Source organism: Apium graveolens, chromosome 8 (genome assembly GCF_009905375.1).
Source record: "Apium graveolens cultivar Ventura chromosome 8, ASM990537v1, whole genome shotgun sequence".
Taxonomy (NCBI): domain Eukaryota; kingdom Viridiplantae; phylum Streptophyta; class Magnoliopsida; order Apiales; family Apiaceae; genus Apium; species Apium graveolens.
In genome coordinates this window covers 172590842-172609047 of record NC_133654.1, presented here as the reverse complement: position 1 = coordinate 172609047, position 18206 = coordinate 172590842, and the positions used below count along the sequence as shown (strand labels likewise).

At 33.0% G+C, this 18206-nt stretch overlaps 1 protein-coding gene across 3 annotated transcripts; it reads right to left on the bottom strand.

Moving 5' to 3' along the window:
- Window positions 1–2417: 2417 nt before the first annotated feature.
- Window positions 2418–9693, bottom strand: LOC141677758 (putative methyltransferase PMT5). Of its 3 annotated transcripts, none has more exons than XM_074483805.1 (10): window positions 9455–9693; window positions 8410–9305; window positions 8129–8264; window positions 7650–7890; window positions 5040–5238; window positions 4677–4837; window positions 4217–4520; window positions 3795–3927; window positions 3350–3555; window positions 2418–2998 (listed from the first exon to the last, which is right to left on the bottom strand). In XM_074483805.1, the coding sequence occupies exons 2-9, from the start codon at window positions 8919–8921 to the stop codon at window positions 3406–3408; spliced, it is 1836 nt and encodes a 611-aa protein (XP_074339906.1). In that variant the 5' UTR covers window positions 8922–9305; window positions 9455–9693; the 3' UTR covers window positions 2418–2998; window positions 3350–3405. The 3 variants fall into 3 exon arrangements, with proteins under 3 accessions (XP_074339906.1, XP_074339908.1, XP_074339909.1); XM_074483807.1 differs by having other exon boundaries at window positions 9511–9693; XM_074483808.1 differs by having other exon boundaries at window positions 9642–9668.
- Window positions 9694–18206: the final 8513 nt, after the last annotated feature.

The window sequence follows — 18206 nt, the reverse complement described above, 5'->3', positions numbered from 1 at the left end:
AATTAGTTTGACATAAGAGTACATATGTGTTATGAACTTATAATTCAAGTATTATACGTATCTAAATAAGAATACGATATTTATTTTTTCGTTTGAAATAGAATTTCTTGTACTGTAATCAGAATAATTAAAATATTACACACGATATATTAAATGCAATAATAATAAATATATAAATTTATAATAATATTAGAATTTTAGTCTATACTTATAAAAAAAATATGTATGTAGTTATAATTATAACTTTTTAATATACAATAATGGAGTAGTAATAAATATATAAATTTACTAATTAATGAGATAGATGTAATTAATATATACATATATGTTATTAAATTGATATTTATTAAATATATTCATGAGGGGTACTTAAGTAATTTCAAATTATTAAATTGTCTCAATTGACCCCCTAGTTGCTCTATTATATATATAACCAGCATAATAACCCGTGTCTCAGTTTTTTTATGCATCATGCAATTATAATGTTCTTAGAGCAACTCCAACATTATCCTTGTATAGGTTATTAAGTCAAATTTTGAAGAAATGAAGATAAAATTTCTTTCCAACAAACTCATTGCCCCCCTATAACATTAGGAGCTTAGAATGCCTCCTCACTTTTAGGAGTGAATACCTCCTCCTCAACTATTATTATATTATATTTTTTTTGCCCGTCCATTTAACATAAATGACTTTAATGAGTAAAAAGATAGATAGAGAGTGAGTTTAAGGAGAATTATTGGATAAATTGTTTGATTTTGGCTTCTAAATAATTAGGAGCTCATTTATTTATATTATTTGAAGTGAAAATGTAAGGAGATTGTTGGAGTTGCTCTTCGTTGTTTTCTTATTTGTAAATGTTGTACAATGTATAACGTATATCAAATACAAATTGATTGTTTATCAATGTGTATTATTTTCATATAAGACATTACCAAATTACAAAACATTTCTAATATAGTTCATTAAGCAATATATATATATATATATATAAGAATATATATATATTCTTATTTCTGTTGTATAATTTGTATTTAATGAATGAATATAAACAGGGTAGTCAGTGTACGTTTAAAACGAAACGATTAAACTTAATATATAGAATGTCGGTAGTATGCTTACAAACAAAAAGTTAAAAAATAACATATATGTTGAATACAAAGTTAACAAAAAAATTTGAATTTTATTTAAATAAACTACATGTATTGGTCTATATTATTACTGAGTTCGCTACTAACTTATAATTAACTTACTCAATTTTAAAAGATAAAAAATGTATAACTGAAATCAGAATGACTTGCAATCATAATATAAAATAATGTAAAATTTACATTACTGTTAATATTAAAGTTGATTTTAATGAAAAATATATATATTTCTTTAAATAATATAAAATGCATTGAATCAAATGCTACAATATAGTATAGATATAACTTTTATTTGAAAATTTTAAAATATCAAAATAATTCAAAATATTTGTACAATATTATCTTGATCAATGAATATTGCTTATCTAAAATAATTCTTTTTAAAAAGCTAGTTTTTTTAAAGTGAAAAATAAAAAATAAATCTAATTAATTTATCATCAAAGTTTTAACAAATCTTGTGAGATCCCATATCAAATTTCGAATATTCTTAAAATCGGGTCAAATCCCAAAAATAATAATGCGTTACGAGTGAAAATAGTCATTTTAATATAAATAATCAATTGACTTGATCTTATAAATACCTCAAACACATTAATTTATATTAACATGAGATATTAAAAAAATTCACATTATTGGTATGATATTCTCGCTTAGCTTTTAATTTAAATTTACTAAACGTAGAATTTGACGATATTTTTCGGCTGGGTCATTTAGTCAAATTTCGAGTATTTTTTGAAAAATGGGCCAAGTTCGGATTTCAATTTCGAAATAAACTAAAATGCATTGACTCGAACTTATCTAAATATGTAATACCAATATAGATTATTTATATATAAACGATTTTATTTTCGACGTTTTTTTAAAAATTATATATTTACATTTTAATTACTTTTTATAATAAAAAATATGTTAAAAATATATGAGATATATTTTAAAACTAAAAATTGATTAATAAATAAGATAATAATTTATTAATGTACTATGCCTAACTTTATATCTGTAATTCAATTTTTTAAAATTAACTATACAAATATTCAAGTATCTATCCTTTTTTTTGCGCAATTCAAGTAACTATCTTTAAAGTTAAACAAAATATTCATTTAGCACGCGTACATATTATATATTATGTATGTCTCAATTTCGATTCCCACAAATCACATCTTTTAGTCTTTTCAAATATTATCTCATTGTTCTTTTATTATATATAGAAGAGATAGATCTTTTCAAATATTATCTCCTTGTTCTTTTATTTTATTATATATAGAAGAGATAGATAATATATTTGACTACAGCTCTTGGTAAAAAAATAAGTTACATGTGCAAATGTCTATTGTGAGCTGTGTTTTGATCATGTTGGCAATTATCATCAGTACATCTCCCGACTCATTACACCTTGTCGAACTCTATTAATATTTTTAGTACAAAAAATGACTTGAATTACTAAACTATCAAACAATTTAAAGGAAACCCATACAAAGAAAGCCAAAAGAGAAAAATGGATGGATGAAAGATATTGCTACAAAGTCCTCCAGAGAAGAATTAACTGCAGCTACATCTGAAGCAAAACTTTCCCTCTACTAAGATTCTCACAAACTTCTGCTTGAAACTATAATATATGCAAAACCTTGTGTTGAAAGATCATGGCGAGCCTGTGCAAGCAAAACGATCGATTGGCAAGTCCGACTTTGTCGTTCAGTAATCATTATACATTGTCATTATAGATCCCATATCTACCAGTGCCTTGAAGAATTTCATATTGCTGAATTGAGATATAAATCCCGCATGCTTTCAGATATGAACTTCAGATGTCAAGCACTTAGCTTTCCCATAGCTAGCCCAAAATCCACACTTGGCTTCAAGTAATGAAAAGGAGACATAATTCAGACTTTATTGTTTCATTCAGAATCTTGACCACGTTAAACAGCGCAGTGTAGGTTTCACTTTGAGAGAAAGCAACGGTGTGCAGGTCTCATGCCTAATCAATTACCTATTATTATTATTATTATTATTATTATTATTATTATTATTATAAATTATCATTATATTAATAAACTATGCAGAGGGCCAGAAGGCTCAGAACCAATTTATAAATGGACATAGAGACAGATAAATACTCCAAAAGGAACAAGAGACATGTGCATCAACCCCTAGTAGCTACAATACTAATTCATAAGCTCATGAACGTTGACTCAAGTAATACTTACCAGAGACGAAAGAACTGAAGGAGCTCTAGGAAGTCAACCTTCCTTAAATTAAACAATTATTTCCTCACAAACGGCTTTTGGCAAACAAGCAGCCGTTGGTCGCTGCCATTCTGAAGATCAATCACCCTTGCTTCCCAGCGTATCTCTGTAGCAAGCATGCGAGCCTTCTCTATAGGCCCCAATTTGTCCGAAAGAACTATCCACCCCTGCCAATCAATGATTCTCAATTAGTCAAAAAATGTCATATGAAGTGTAGGAATAAAAAAACAAAAAGATATGTCAGGAGCAAATCCACCTAAACTGTGCCCTTGACAAGCTGTTTCATTGGTAAACAAGAAAAAAAAACCGAAAATAGCATAAAATCATTTCAGGAAACAATATTTCACTTTAAAACACAGATTATTATTGAAAAAGACAATAGATAAAGAATGAGAAGGTAATTTACTTCAGGCCGCAGAATACGGTCCATTTCAAAGAGTAGATCTATTAAACTGCATCCTTCCGACTCGAGGTGTGAAAGGAGTCCATTCGCATGGAGCATGTCATATGTTCGTGGGTAGGTTGGAAAGGGCTCACACCTATGGAGGTTAATAGCAAAAATTCAATTTAGCTTAGAGATCTTGCAAAAAACATGAAAATAGTGATTACAATAGCATGAAAATGCACAAATACAATGAAAATGCAAGACTGAATTACAAAGGGAAAATATTTATGTTATAAAGGTAAAATGGATATCTTTGACTAACAACTACAGCGCGGAGCACAGTTTCTCTTTATATTATTGACAAATAGACCTGGCCATGAGTATGCAAGTACACTTGACATTAGATTTTGAATTCAAATGTGAAAAGAAAACTAGGTCATTACCAGTCATGAAATACACCGACAAAGCCTCGATCAGTTATAAGAGGAAGTGTATTAGGTTTCCTAATAGGAACAACATTCATCACCCACACCGACTTTCTAGCTTCAAGAAATGCAGCATTTAGACCTCCATAATGAGCATTCATGTCTAACACATTCCTTATCATGTTATATGGAGGCAATGGATCTTCTTCACCTGGCCTCTTAGGGTGATCTGAGAAAATCAAGGGTGTAAGCAAAGACCAGTAATTTCTTAGCACTGATTTCCAATAATCCAAGTCTTCAAGGTATTCTTCATGAAGAATTCCTGCAATAGTAGAAGATAATCTATAATATGAGCGATAAGTGACCAAGGATTACTTAACAAGAGAAAATTCGATACATTAGACATTGCACAATATTACTTTGCAAAACCAAAGAAGAAAATCAAACAAGTATGAGGCTAAAATTGAAAAGTAGTTACCATGAATTTCAACTTCAGTACAGTTCAATGCGAAGCTAGAAGACCGATTCTGAATTGGAATCCATCGTTGACTAACAGTCCCGCTTATGCAAGATGCTAGTGGCTGGTAATACGATGTGATTTCACGTTCTTCTTCACAAGTAGTTATGGCACCCAGCTTGCTACATTGTGTCGAAAGCATATTAGATGATTTCGTTGAATCTTTAATAAAGGGAAGAGGTTGGATAAGGTAAAGGAACTAAAGAAAAAATTATGATTTCTGTTAAGGTCTTCGAATAAAACCAAAGCTACTCATCAATGTTTACATTGAATATGTAGATATTTGAATTCATGACAAAAGTATTAGATCATTAGTAGACTCACCTACTATAGCAGTGAGCATCTGCTGTTTTTTGCCAGACAAAAGTCTCTTCTTGCTGAGCTAAGAGATTCCAACAAAGATTCTGTGTGAAGACTTCAATTCGTCTTAAAGAACCTCCTAGTACTCTGTTTGTTGGTGAGGTTAAGACAAAGTAACCTCCAGGTTTTAAAAGGCGATCAACTTCTATAAGGAACATGCCATCTGATTAAAAGAAGCTTGTCAATTATCCGTGAAGTAACTGGAAGAAGTTAAGAAAAAAACACTTCATCTTATGCTAGTGGCGTAAAGTAGCAACTTCTTGCTCTGTGCCAGACTATACTCACCAAAGGAAGGCTATAGGGCCTATCTCTGGCACAGAATTGGTAAAAAAAAGTCCATTAAGTCCTCGCAGTTATTCTCAAATATCTATCCATTTATTAAATAGAGCTTTCTAATAAATGATGGCGACTAAATCTAAAATTTCTACACCAATTTCTACTTTATTTAGACTGTATGTTCGCCCATAACATAGCGAATTCCAACTACCGCTTGAGAATCTGAAGATGTCGTTTTGCTCAAATAAAAAGCTTCTGATATCCGAGACAGGACATGTTTCTGAAAGGGTAAAGATAGGCCACAAAGGGGTAAAATAAGCTAGAGAACCTATATTTTGACAGAGAATAGTTAGAAAGAAAACATAATTAGTACTCAAAGTTATTTTAAGCTATTCATCTATTTTTTATGACCATTCTCTATTAAGGGAGACTACGCAACAGTCGAAAAAGAAGTTCCAAAAACTTGAAAATAAGGAAATTATTAAAAAGAGGCTACGTTACCCGGATTCTAGTATCAGCATCTCATTGTAAGAAAATTTATGAATCTTGGATAAGGTCCTATATTGGACTCATGTACAGAGATTCGGCATGTAAATTTTAAACATCCGTAGCTTATTGAATAATTTTAATGCATGTTACTAATAAACAAATGCAATAACTTATGCATACAAAAATTTTGAACGTGCAATCAAGATAATTCTACAATATCATTCATCACAAACCACTATACATGTTAAGTCATAAATTTAAACTACCAAATCCACTAGTTATATTATTTAAGAAACGGAAACAAAGGTAATAAATCTAAATATTAGAAAAACAAGGAAAGGTAGGCTCTAGTTGTTTTGACATAAATATGAACGAAAAATGGAGACTCCGGTGATAAGATTGAAAATTCTCGCAACTATATCCACTAATATAATAAGGGGAAAAAAATCCAATTCAACAATAATTAATCTATTAATAAATCAATTACAACTAATTCACAAAATCTATATAATTCTAAAGGATGAGTAAGTAGTAATTTCCAAGATTTTTTGTTCCATGTCGTTACCCATTTTGAGTGTTCAGCATATGAAACTCTTTCGTAGAGCTTCTCATAGAAATACAAAAACGGATCGCCCACTTCCTACAATCCGGCCTGAACCTTAAGATAGGAGATGAATGCAAAGTTTCACCAACACCTTTTTAGATAGACTGACTGATTACTATATTTAGCAATAAGAAACATGATTTAGGACAACAGAATCCACTTTACCTATTCCATTATTAATAAAAAGAATCCAGGCTGTGCAACTCACAGTGATTTACTGCATTCCCCCATTAGTTATTCCCCTCAACATTCCGTAAATTCTATAGATTTCCAGCTTGAAGACATGTAAAAGTGAGATCTTGTCATTGTAATTGAGGCTAATTTTAACAAACCGTCAAGTTTCTTATAAATGATTGAAACAAGTATAGAACTCGTATTTGTCTTTCTGATAGAGTAATAGATCCTCTCAGAAGCCTCTCAGAAGTGTATCCCACCAAATATTTAAAATTGCTCGACGATTACCAAGAACTCCCCTACGCGAATAAATAAATTTTCATGCTAAAACACATCTTTTACAGAATACTAGCAAAGAGGTCAACAAAACTTTTTGGTACAGACTTAAGATTAATCAACTCCCCACGATTTGACATGAACTGTAAGCACCGAATGATTGATCCCAAAATACTTAATAATTGGATGTGTCACTATATATGTATCTTAAGTTTTTGCATTCCTTCCTTGTATCTAGTCTAAATATCAATCTCCTTAAAGTCCCCATATCCAACACTACCTTAATGCCACAGTTATCAGAAGATCTACTCCATACTTCCTTCTTCTGTGCCGATTTGTATACATGCAGAAGGTCATGGACTTCTGGGTGCTAAATGCTCCTAAAGAACCTATAGACAGAAAGACAATGTGGTTGGCACAAAGACTGGGAGAACTATATGTTCTGGTAAAAGTCAAGCAGGGAGTTCATGTACAGGTAGGCCGGAAAAGTAGGTTTGTACTTCTGAAAATGTTGTGGCTAGAAGAAGAGTAGTAAATTTTCAAAAAATTGAAAAAACAAGACACGCCACAAAAATTAATATCAGTAATAAAGAAGTACCAAGACACACCACAAAGACAATATTAGTAATAAAGAGAGGCAACGAGTACACAACAAAGAAAGGATTTTAGTATCACAGAGGCAAAGTAAATCCAAACATGATACATCTCAATCAAAGAAACAGGACTGGAATCCCTATAAATACCTACAGCAATACCTTTGCTCTCCCAAATTATGCCACACTGAGCACAGTGAACCATGTCATACGACAAAGATGGAAATGGAAGCTGTTTGGAAATAAAGTTTCCGATAACAGCAGGAAGACCTCTTTCCAGAGATAATTGAACTTGGCTACCAGTTGACTCATATGCCGCCATACAGACAACCATCAACTTAAGTGAGAGCAAGTGGGCTCCAAAGCTACCAAACCCGCAGCCAATGTCCAATATAGTGCGAACCTGTGATAAGTGTCAAGAAGAGACCGTCAATATACAGACATTTCCACCGCAGTTCCGGAAATAAGTGATAGGTCACGTCTCTATGCTAAATTACTTATTTATATTAGCCAATTTAAGTGGAAAATCGAGTACTCTAGATTTCTAATTACGAACTTTCAGAAAATTTCCAGACCCCATAAAGAAATAAAATGTCAAGAAAAGGATGCAGAAATATTTAAAAAGAGATAGTAGTACTTACCCCAGCCTGAAGAAATTCGGAATCACTCGCCAAGCCTATCATCTCTGCGATTTGACGTGAGTAATCTTTAACACCATCAAAGACCAATCCATCTTCTGAGTGGAAAGCAATTTGATTTTCCTCTAGCAACATTAGCCTTAAAAGTACAAAAGACAAAAAATGTAAAGACTAATGTGGTGGAGTATAAGCAACCTGAAATCCTAAGCTTGTAGTGGTCAGGATAAGGTCATTATTCCATTAAAGTTAAAGTCGAGAAAAATATCCAAAGTGCTTATGGTTACCTTTTTGTCATACTTCCAGAAGAAAGAAATTGATCTTTGGTTATCTTCACATTTGCACTCCATATAATATCTCTGCCAGCTGGCCAACTCAAGGGGGCCTTATAGTTATACGGAGGACGAATCAAACAGTTTTGACGATCACTTGATATACCACAATGACGATCAAACTCCTCTCCATCTTTAAAACCCCATAATAAATTTCTCGACACATTATAGCATGGTACAAAATTCTCTCTTTCCTTATTACAAAGAGGAACATCCTTCAAACGATTAGCTCCGAACGACAGAGACCTCAATTCTAAATAATCGCTTGTTGCTTGCTCCTTTAACCTTCTATAACCAGAGTAAATATCTAGTCTTGCAGTAGAAGTAATACGGTCAATGTCCCTAGATGTTGATGGCCCCAACAACGCAATAAGTACAAAACCACAAACGACACATAATATTAACAAGGTACGTGGAGGTCTAGGACCGAAAACTTGAGAGAGTTTCTTGAACCAGGGGCCTCTCATATCAAAATTGGACAACCCCTAAAAAACACTATCTTTTCACCCTAAATTTCCAGAAAGTATCAAAACCATAACCAATCATAACATAAATGCTGTGAAGTATCTCATCACAAACTTCCTTAGGCATTAAAACAAGTTGTAATCACAAAGCCTACTAATCATCCCACCATAATTACACAACTAAATTACGAAAAAGTCGAAACTCATCAAGCAACCATCCTATTGAATATCAGAAACAACCAAATAGAGATCCAATCATCCAAAAATACAATCTTGTGAAAGCCCAAGTATAATCTTGATGGATTACAACTGCATTTAATGCTAATTTAAATAAAGGCTCGATGTTTACCAGGAATAAAAGAACTTTATGATGCAAATGTAAATGATCTGCAAAAAACAAAGAAACAATAAGACAAATGAGCACCAAAACAAATCATTATAAATAAATTTACATAAACATATAAATTACTCTAAGATCAGATCTGGGAGAGTGTAAAAAGTGGGAAATGAGAGAGGGTTTAAATATGTTAGCATACCCAGGTGGTTAAGTTGGTTAAGAGAGAGGAGAGATATAGAGACAATGTATACATACAAATGGTGGGAATGGCTGAGAAGGGGAGGGAGTTAGTTGTTGTGATGATGGACAACGAGAGAGGGGGGTAGTTATAGTGCCAAAAAGTCCGGTTATTCGTTAAACTCTGAGTTCTATAATTAGCAACTGACCTGAGTGTGTGTTTTTAGTTTGTACGTAGAGTTTGTGTATTGGGATGAGTTGGATCCAAGGACAATGTTATTTGCGAGGAGTAGTGTTTTAACCACCCTCCCCTTTTTATTCAGTAAATTTCAAGTGAACCAAATTTGACTACCCGATTACATTCGATTTAAATAAATATTAAAATAAAGTAAATTTTATTAAGAAGAACAGGTAACATCAATCAAAATTGTACATAATAGTTATAATATTTTTCACTACAACCAAGTGCTTTCCTCAATAAAATTGTAGCCAACCTGATATTGACTATATTTATTGATTATATTACTGAGCTGTAACACGAAATTTCACATCATCTCTTATTGTATTAGAATATTAGTATCTGAGCCGGACTTCGCACCGTTCTTCTAAAATAATATTTTATTTTTTTATATTTTGTATCTAATCTTGGTCATTCTGAAATTATGAATCATCAATAAATAAAAAAAAATCAAGAAGTTTAAAAATTATTCTCTCATTAAACACGTTTACTCCAATGAGCCGCTGTCTCGTTATTCACAAATTTAATATTATAAAATTATATTACTTATTAGTCAATAACCAATGAAATATTAATCACCACCCTCGTATTCTCCTTTACATCAATATAATATAATGATATAAAAAATTTAAAAAATATTGAGAAAATATATTTACAGATATTTGTCTTTGTAATATTTCATAATATTTTGTAAGCTACAAATTAAAAAAAAATAGAAAAATATATAATATTAAGTTGCTTTTAGAAGAAAGAGGAGAAATAGTATTAAAAACATTAGGAGGATATCAAGATGGTAAGTGGATTGAAAAAGAAAAGATAGAAATTTGAGAGAATATGTTAGGTATGAAGTGCAACACAGAGGGGGTGAATATGTTTTCTTGATTTTATATTGTGATGGTTTTTGGCTTATGGAACAAACAATTTATATAAATTTGTAGTGATAAAATACTAGATGTAGACACACAATCAGATTATCAAAAACTCATTTGATTTGTATTAAATCAAATTTGTCTTGTTGTTCTTGAAAATAAGAACTCAACTATTTTTCTTGAGAGAATTACAAGATTTTCTAGATTTGTTTGTTACATCTTAAACAAAGAACCTGTGACATGCTTTATAGATCAATATTCACGGTTTACATAACTTATACTAAAATAGACTAACACATTTTCTAAAACTGTTTTGTCTATTTCCATTTCTAGTGTTAAGCTTATATGTGCAGAATCTATCAGGTCTGTGACCCTCTTTTGTCCAGTCCCTTGATCTTGTATTCTTCAAACTGCATTTGTAGGCTTTCCATAGTGATATAATTGTTTGTTGATTGATAATCTTGGATCTTCAAGTTGTCTGCATTCTGAATTATGAAGTTGTTTGTCGAGATCTCTTTTATTGTGAAGAGATGTCACATATCGATAAGTAAAATGACTTATCGATATCTTAAGTTCTCTACATGGGCTTTTGACTTGTCGAGATCTCCAATTCTCTACAAGGAGAAGGACTTGTCGATATCTCCAGTTATCTATATAGGCTTTTTGACTTGTCGATATCTCCAATTTTCTACATGAGGATTTGACTTATCGATATCTCTAGTTCTCTACATGAGAAATTGACTTGTCGATATCTCTAGTTCTCTACATGGACTTTTTGACTTGTCGATATCTTCAATTCTCTATATGCAGATTGACTTGTCGATATCTCTTGGGACTTCTTTATAAGTCATTTTAGACCTCTCGACATACTTCTCTACATTTCTTGATATGTGACTTGTTGATATCTGACTTAAAACATTTTTCCTAGAACAAAATTATTCAACTCCAAACTTTTATACTTCTCTCTAAAGCATGAGCAAGATTGATCTTCTTCCAAAGTTTATTCCTTATCTTGATGGTTGTTCATAAAAAATCATTCAGTCTAATCTACTTAGCATTTTTACAGACTAAAGAAATACAATTACAGAATACAATTAGATTATCATTCTTAGATATATTTGTGATGTCATGTCTAATAATGATTTGTGTTTAGTTTTCAGATCTTAGCTAACAGGACAAATCAGGACTTAACTGAAAATCAGTACTTATACTGAAGTCAGAGCTTAAGATATCAGAACTTAAGTTATCAGAACTTAAGATATCAGAAGATATTCATCAAGAGATAATATCAAGACTTAAGAAGACTTTCAGATAAGGAAGACAGCTGATTGAAAGGAAAGAAGATCAAGATTAAAACAAGTAGAGATATGCATGGAGAAGAATTCTATGAAGAATAGAAGACTTGGAGGAAAAGATAACTAATTGATGTATTTTAGGATATAGAATCATATTCGATATCAATTAGAAGATTATCTTGTAACCGTGTGTCTATATAAACACAGCATAGGGTTTACACTAGAAGTGTTATCATTATCGAGAATATTATTCTTTGTAACCCTAGCAGCTCTCGTGATTTTTGTTCATCACTGAGAGAGAACGGTTCCATTGCAATACTGTTTTATTAATAAGATTATTCTGTGTTTCATACTTGTGTTCTTAATTCGATTTGATTGTACTATACACTGTATTCAACCCCCTTCTACAGTGTGTGAGACCTAACAAGTGGTATCAGAGCTTATCTGTTAACACATATACAGTAAAGATCCAAAATAATCATGTTTGAAGAAGAACAAACTCCAACCAAGCCCACCAAAACTGAAGAAACTCAAAAGACTCAAATCCACAGTCGATATGAGACTATTAGGGTTCCCATGCTGAGACCTTCTGAGTATCCCATATGGAAAGTGAGGATGACTATGTTTCTGGAAGTTACAGATCCAGAATACCTTGACAGAATTAAAGAAGGACCATATAGCCAACCAAGCTCTTTGTTGTAGTTGCAGATCAGCCAGCAAAGATCGTACCAAAGGAGATAAGTGAATTATACAGCTGAAGATATCTCATCTATTGCCAAGGATGCAAAGGTAAGGCACTTGCTGCATAGTGCCATTGATAATGTCATGTCAAACAGGGTAATCTACTGCAAGACTGCAAAGGAGATATGGGGTGCCTTGGAGACAAGATGCTAGGGAACTGATGCAATTAAGAAGAACAGGAGGACTATACTCACTCAAGAGTATGAGCACTTTGACTCAAAACCTGATGAGTCATTAACTGGTTTATATGACAGATTTGTCAAACTCTTGAATGATTTGTCACTGGTGGATAAGGAATATGATCTTGAAGATACTAATCTTAAATTCCTTTTAGCTTTTCCTGAAAGTTGGGATTTGAAGGCAACCACTATAAGAGATAACTATGCTCTTGATGAAACTACTCTTGATGAAATTTATGGTATGCTCAAAACCCATGAACTTGAGATGGATCAAAAAAGCAAGAGACATGGGAGAAAGTCAAGAACAGTTGCTCTTAAGGCTGAGGAGGAATCCTCCAAAGTGGTTGTCTCAAAGAAAGGCAAAGGAAAGGCTCTCATCACAAAGTCTGATACTGAGTCATCAAGTTCTGATAATGATGAGGATTTAGAAACTGAAAGTCTATCTGAGATGGATGCTGATGAAGAGATGATGAGATTGTGTGCTCTTATGGTGAAGGGCATCACAAAGATAGCCTACAGGAAATTCAGAAAGGGAAAGAAGTTTTCCAGGAAAAGTGGAAGTTCTGATAAGAAGGGATTCAGAAAATCTGAAGGCAAAGCAGGAAAGTCTGACAGAGGAGATTACTCAAATTTTAAATGCTACAATTGTGGTGAGAAAGGCCAAATATCTTCTGATTGCAAGAAAGAAAAAAGTGACAAAGGCAAGGCACTTGTCACTAAGAAGAAAAGCTGGACAGACACTTCAGATTCTGAAGATGAGGTGAACTATGCCTTGATGGCAAATGCTGATAGCAGTTTTGATGTTGCTGAATTAAAGGTACCTCAAACAACTTATGCTTTTCATACTGATGATATTACTGAGTTGAGGTCTTATCTTAAAACCATGTTCATTAGCTATAGAGATCAGACTTTAACATGTGATAGGTTCACTTCTGAAAATCTGGCTTTTAAGAAAAGGAATGACTATTTAGAAAAGGAGTTAGTTATGTTCCATCAAACTCAGAAAGAAAGAGATGATGCTTTTCATGTTAGAGATGAAGTGTTAAAATTGAATCAATCTCTAAAAACTGAGTTAGAAAAGGAAAGAGAGATTATCAGGACTTGGACTAACTCTGGAAGAACAACTCAGAATTTACTAAGTAGTGGAAACTGGAAAGAGGGCTTAGGTTATGGAGATGATAAAAGTGAAACAGGAACTGAACAAATTAAGCCAATTATTGTTAAACATACTAATAAGCCAAAGATAAATACTGTTAAGTTTGCAGCAAAAACTATAAAGTCAGATTCTGAAAAGATGAAAGATACTGAGACAGAAGTTAAGGCAAAGTCAACTTCTGACAAATTAAAACATGATAAGCCAGCTGAAGTTAACATAAGCTTAATGACAAAGAAACAGCTTAAGTATAAGCTGAAAGAGATTAAGAATGTAAACAAGGTAAAGCCACCTATGAAAAATAGGAATGAAAAGGAAGGTGTGAATAAAAACAATAATTATATGCCTGTTCCTAATGCTCCTAGAAAGAAATGCTATAATTATGGAAATTCTAACCATCTGGCTTCTTTTTGCATGAAGAATAAGAATATAAACTCCTTACCTTCTAAGTCAGGAGTTAAGAGTCAGTCTGTTAGGTTTAAGCCACAAAATCCTTGTTTTCATTGTGGTAGTTTATGGCATTCCATTTATACTTGTAAGGAATATCATAGTTTGTACTATGATTATTATCAAATAAAACCTTCTTTGAAGAAAGTTGCTTTAATTCCTTCTAGTGTAAGTTCTGATGCAAAGTCTGATATTGTAAATTCTGATAAACAAAATGTTAACGTAAACTCTGATGTTAAATCCGCTGCAAATGTTAATAAACTTAATAAGGCCAAAGGATCCAAGCAAGTCTGAGTCCTTAAAACTAATCATTAGTAGTCTTTGTGATTGCAGGGCAACAGGAAAAACATCCTAGTTCTGGACAGTGGATGTTCAGGACATATGACTGGAAATAAAGCCCTGCTATCAGACTTTGTGGAGAAAGCTGGCCCAGAAGTTTCTTATGGAGATGGCAACATGGGAAAAACTCTGGGATATGGCAATATCAATCTTGGGAATGTCATCATTGAGAAAGTAACTCTAGTCTCAGGACTTAAACACAATCTGCTGAGTGTTAGTCAAATCTGTGACAGAGGTTATCATGTGGATTTCTTTGAAAAACACTGTGAAGTTGTAAGCAAATCTACAGGCAAAGTTGTTCTAAAGGGATACAAGCATGGTAACATTTATGAAGCCAAGCTTTCAACAAGTTCTGATGGTTCTACAATCTATCTGTTAAGCAGAGCATCAATTGAAGAAAGCTGGGATTGGCACAAGAAACTCTCTCATTTAAATTTCAACAATATAAATGAACTAGTCAAGAAAGATCTTGTGAGAGGACTGCCAAAATTAGTATTTGCTCCTGATGGCCTTTGTGATTAATGTCAAAAGGCAAAACAAAGAAAATCTTCATTCAAGAGTAAGACTGAATCTTCAATTCTTGAGCCTTATCACCTACTACATGTTGATCTATTTGGTCCAGTGAATGTCATGTCTATTGCAAAGAAGAAATATGCTATGGCCATAGTAGATGAGTTTACCAGATACATATTGGTGTATTTCTTGCACACAAAAAGTGAAACTGCATCTATCTTGATTGATCATGTCAAACAACTGGATAAATTGGTCAAAGACTCTGTGAAAATCATTAGAAGTGATAATGATACTGAGTTCAAGAATATGATTATAGAAGAGTTCTGCAAAGACCAAGCAATAAAGCAGGAATTTTCTGCTCCTGGAACTCCACAGCAAAATGGAGTTGTTGAAAGAAAGAATAGAACTCTTATTGAAGCTACACGAACTATGCTTGATGAAGCAAAGTTACCAACCTACTTTTGGGCTGAAGCTGTGTAGACTGCTTGTTTTACTTAGAATGCAACACTTATCAACAAGCATGGAAGGACACCATATGAGATGGTGAATAAAAAGAAGCCAAATGTGAAGTACTTTCATGTATTTGGATGCAAGTGTTTTGTTCTTAAGAGTCATCCTGAACAGCTATCCAAATTTGATCTATAAGCTGATGAAGGAATTTTTGTTGGATATCCACTTTCCACAAAAGCCTTCAGAGTCTACAATTTAAGAACAAGGGTTGTTATGGAATCTATCAATGTCTCTTTTGATGATAAGAAGATTACTGGACTTGAAGATTTCAATGATCATGATCAGCTGAGATTTGAGAATGAAGTTTTAAATTCCGATTCTGTAAATTCTGATAGTCTAAATCCTAATACTGTAAACTCTGATGGGTTAAACTCTGATGTTATTAAAACTGTGGTGACTACGCCAAAGGAAAATGCACCTGTGCAGGGGGAGCATATTGAAGATCCAACCACATCTCAAGAAGCATCAGAACCTAGAACAGGCTCTTCAAGTTCTGATTCATCAAGTTCTGATGGGCCAAGTTCTGATAATTCTGGAAACTCAAATTCTGATTGATCAAGTTCTGATGGGCCAAGTTCTGATAATTCTGGAAACTCAAATTCTGAATAATCCAACTCATAGAGCATAATTTTAGGGGGAGCATCAGAAAATGTTGATGGAGACAGCATGGATCATGGGGGAGAATCTAGTTCTAGAGATCACCTTCCATCTGCAAGAAAGTGGACTAAAGCACATACACCTGACTTGATTATTGGAAATCCTGAATCTGGTGTTAGAACTAGAACAACAACATCAAATGAATGTCTCTATCATTCTTTTCTTTCTCAGACTGAACCAAAGAAAGTGGAAGAAGCTCTTCAAGATGCTGATTGGGTGCAAGCAATGCAGGAAGAGTTAAATAAATTTTAAAAGAAATAAAGTCTGGACCCTAGTGCCAAGACCAAAGAACAGATCAATTGTTGGTACAAAATGGGTGTTCAGAAACAAAACTGATAATGATGGCATAATTACAAGGAATAAAGCAAGGCTGGTTGCAATAGGATATTCTCAATAGGAGGGAATTGATTATGATGAAACATTTGCACCAGCTGCTAGATTGGAAGCCATAAGGATATTTTTGGCTTATGCTGCTCACAAAAGCTTACAGTCTTCCAAATGGATGTAAAAAGTGCTTTTCTTACTGGAGAATTGGAAGAAGAAGTATATGTTGAACAACCTCCAGGTTTTTTAGATTCAAAATTTCCTAATCATGTCTACAGACTTGATGATAAAGTACTTTATAGCCTTAAGCAAGCTCCAAGAGCATGGTATGAGACATTAGCTCAGTTTCTTCTGGAAAGTGGATTTAACAGAGGGACTATTGACAAAACTTTATTCTATCTCAACCATGGAAAAGACTTACTTTTGGTGCAGATATATGTTGATGATATCATTTTTTGTTCTACAAATGACAGACTTTGTAAAAAGTTTGTCAAGCTAATGCAGTCAAGATATCAAATGAGTATGATGGGAGAACTTAGTTATTTTCCGGGCCTTCAAGTCAAGCAGAATGAAGAAGGAACTTTTATTTGTCAATCTAAGTACACCAGAAATTTGTTGAAGAAATTTGGAATGCAAGACTGTTCAAGTGCATCCACTCTCATGGCCACTGCAATAAAATTGGATAAGGATACTGGTACATCAATAGATATTACTGATTACAGAGGTATGATTGGCTCATTACTCTATCTAACTGCAAGTAGACCTAATATTATGTATGCTACATGTCTTTGTGCAAGATTTCAAGCAGATCCAAGAGAACGTCACTTACCAGCTGTGAAAAGAATTTTCAAGTACCTTAAGGGTACAGCTGATATAGGATTGTGGTATCCTAGGGAATCAGACTTTAAGCTAATAGGTTACTCAGATGCAGATTTTGTAGGGTGTAAAATTGACAGGAAAAACACATGTAGAAGCTGCCAATTTCTTGGAGGCAGATTAGTTTCTTGGTTTAGCAAGAAACAAAAGTCAATTTCCACATCAACTGCAGAAGCGGAGTACATTGCTGCAGGAAACTGTTGTGCACAAATTCTTTGGATGAAGAATCAGTTACTGGATTATGGGTTGGAATTTTCTAAAATCCCTATTTATTGTGATAATCAAAGTGCTATTGCTATGACAGGTAATCCAGTGCAGCACTCAATGACAAAACATATCAGCATTAGGTACCACTTCATAAGGGAACATGTGATGAAAGGTACAGTGGAATTGCATTCCAACAGATCAACAACTAGCAGATATCTTCACAAAACCACTGTGTGAAGCTACTTTTACAAGATTGGTAAATGAACTTGGAATGGTTTCAGGTTCTTTCTCTAAATCTACTTAGTTTATGTTCTGATACATCAAACTTTATGATCAGTATTTACAAATATTATTATCTTTATGTAATCTGTGCTTACAGTGAAATTTACTTAAGTGTTGATTGTTGTCTGATGTGTTCTTCTAAAC

Coding starts and splice junctions, on each gene's coding strand:
- LOC141677758 (XM_074483805.1), bottom strand. CDS start 8,921: ATGAGAGGCCCCTGGTTCAAGAAACTCTCTCAAGTTTTCGGTCCTAGA. Junction 7,891..8,128: donor CCGAATTTCTTCAGGCTGGG/GTAAGTACTACT, acceptor CACTTATCACAG/GTTCGCACTATATTGGACAT. Junction 4,838..5,039: donor GATGCTCACTGCTATAGTAG/GTGAGTCTACTA, acceptor GACACAATGTAG/CAAGCTGGGTGCCATAACTA.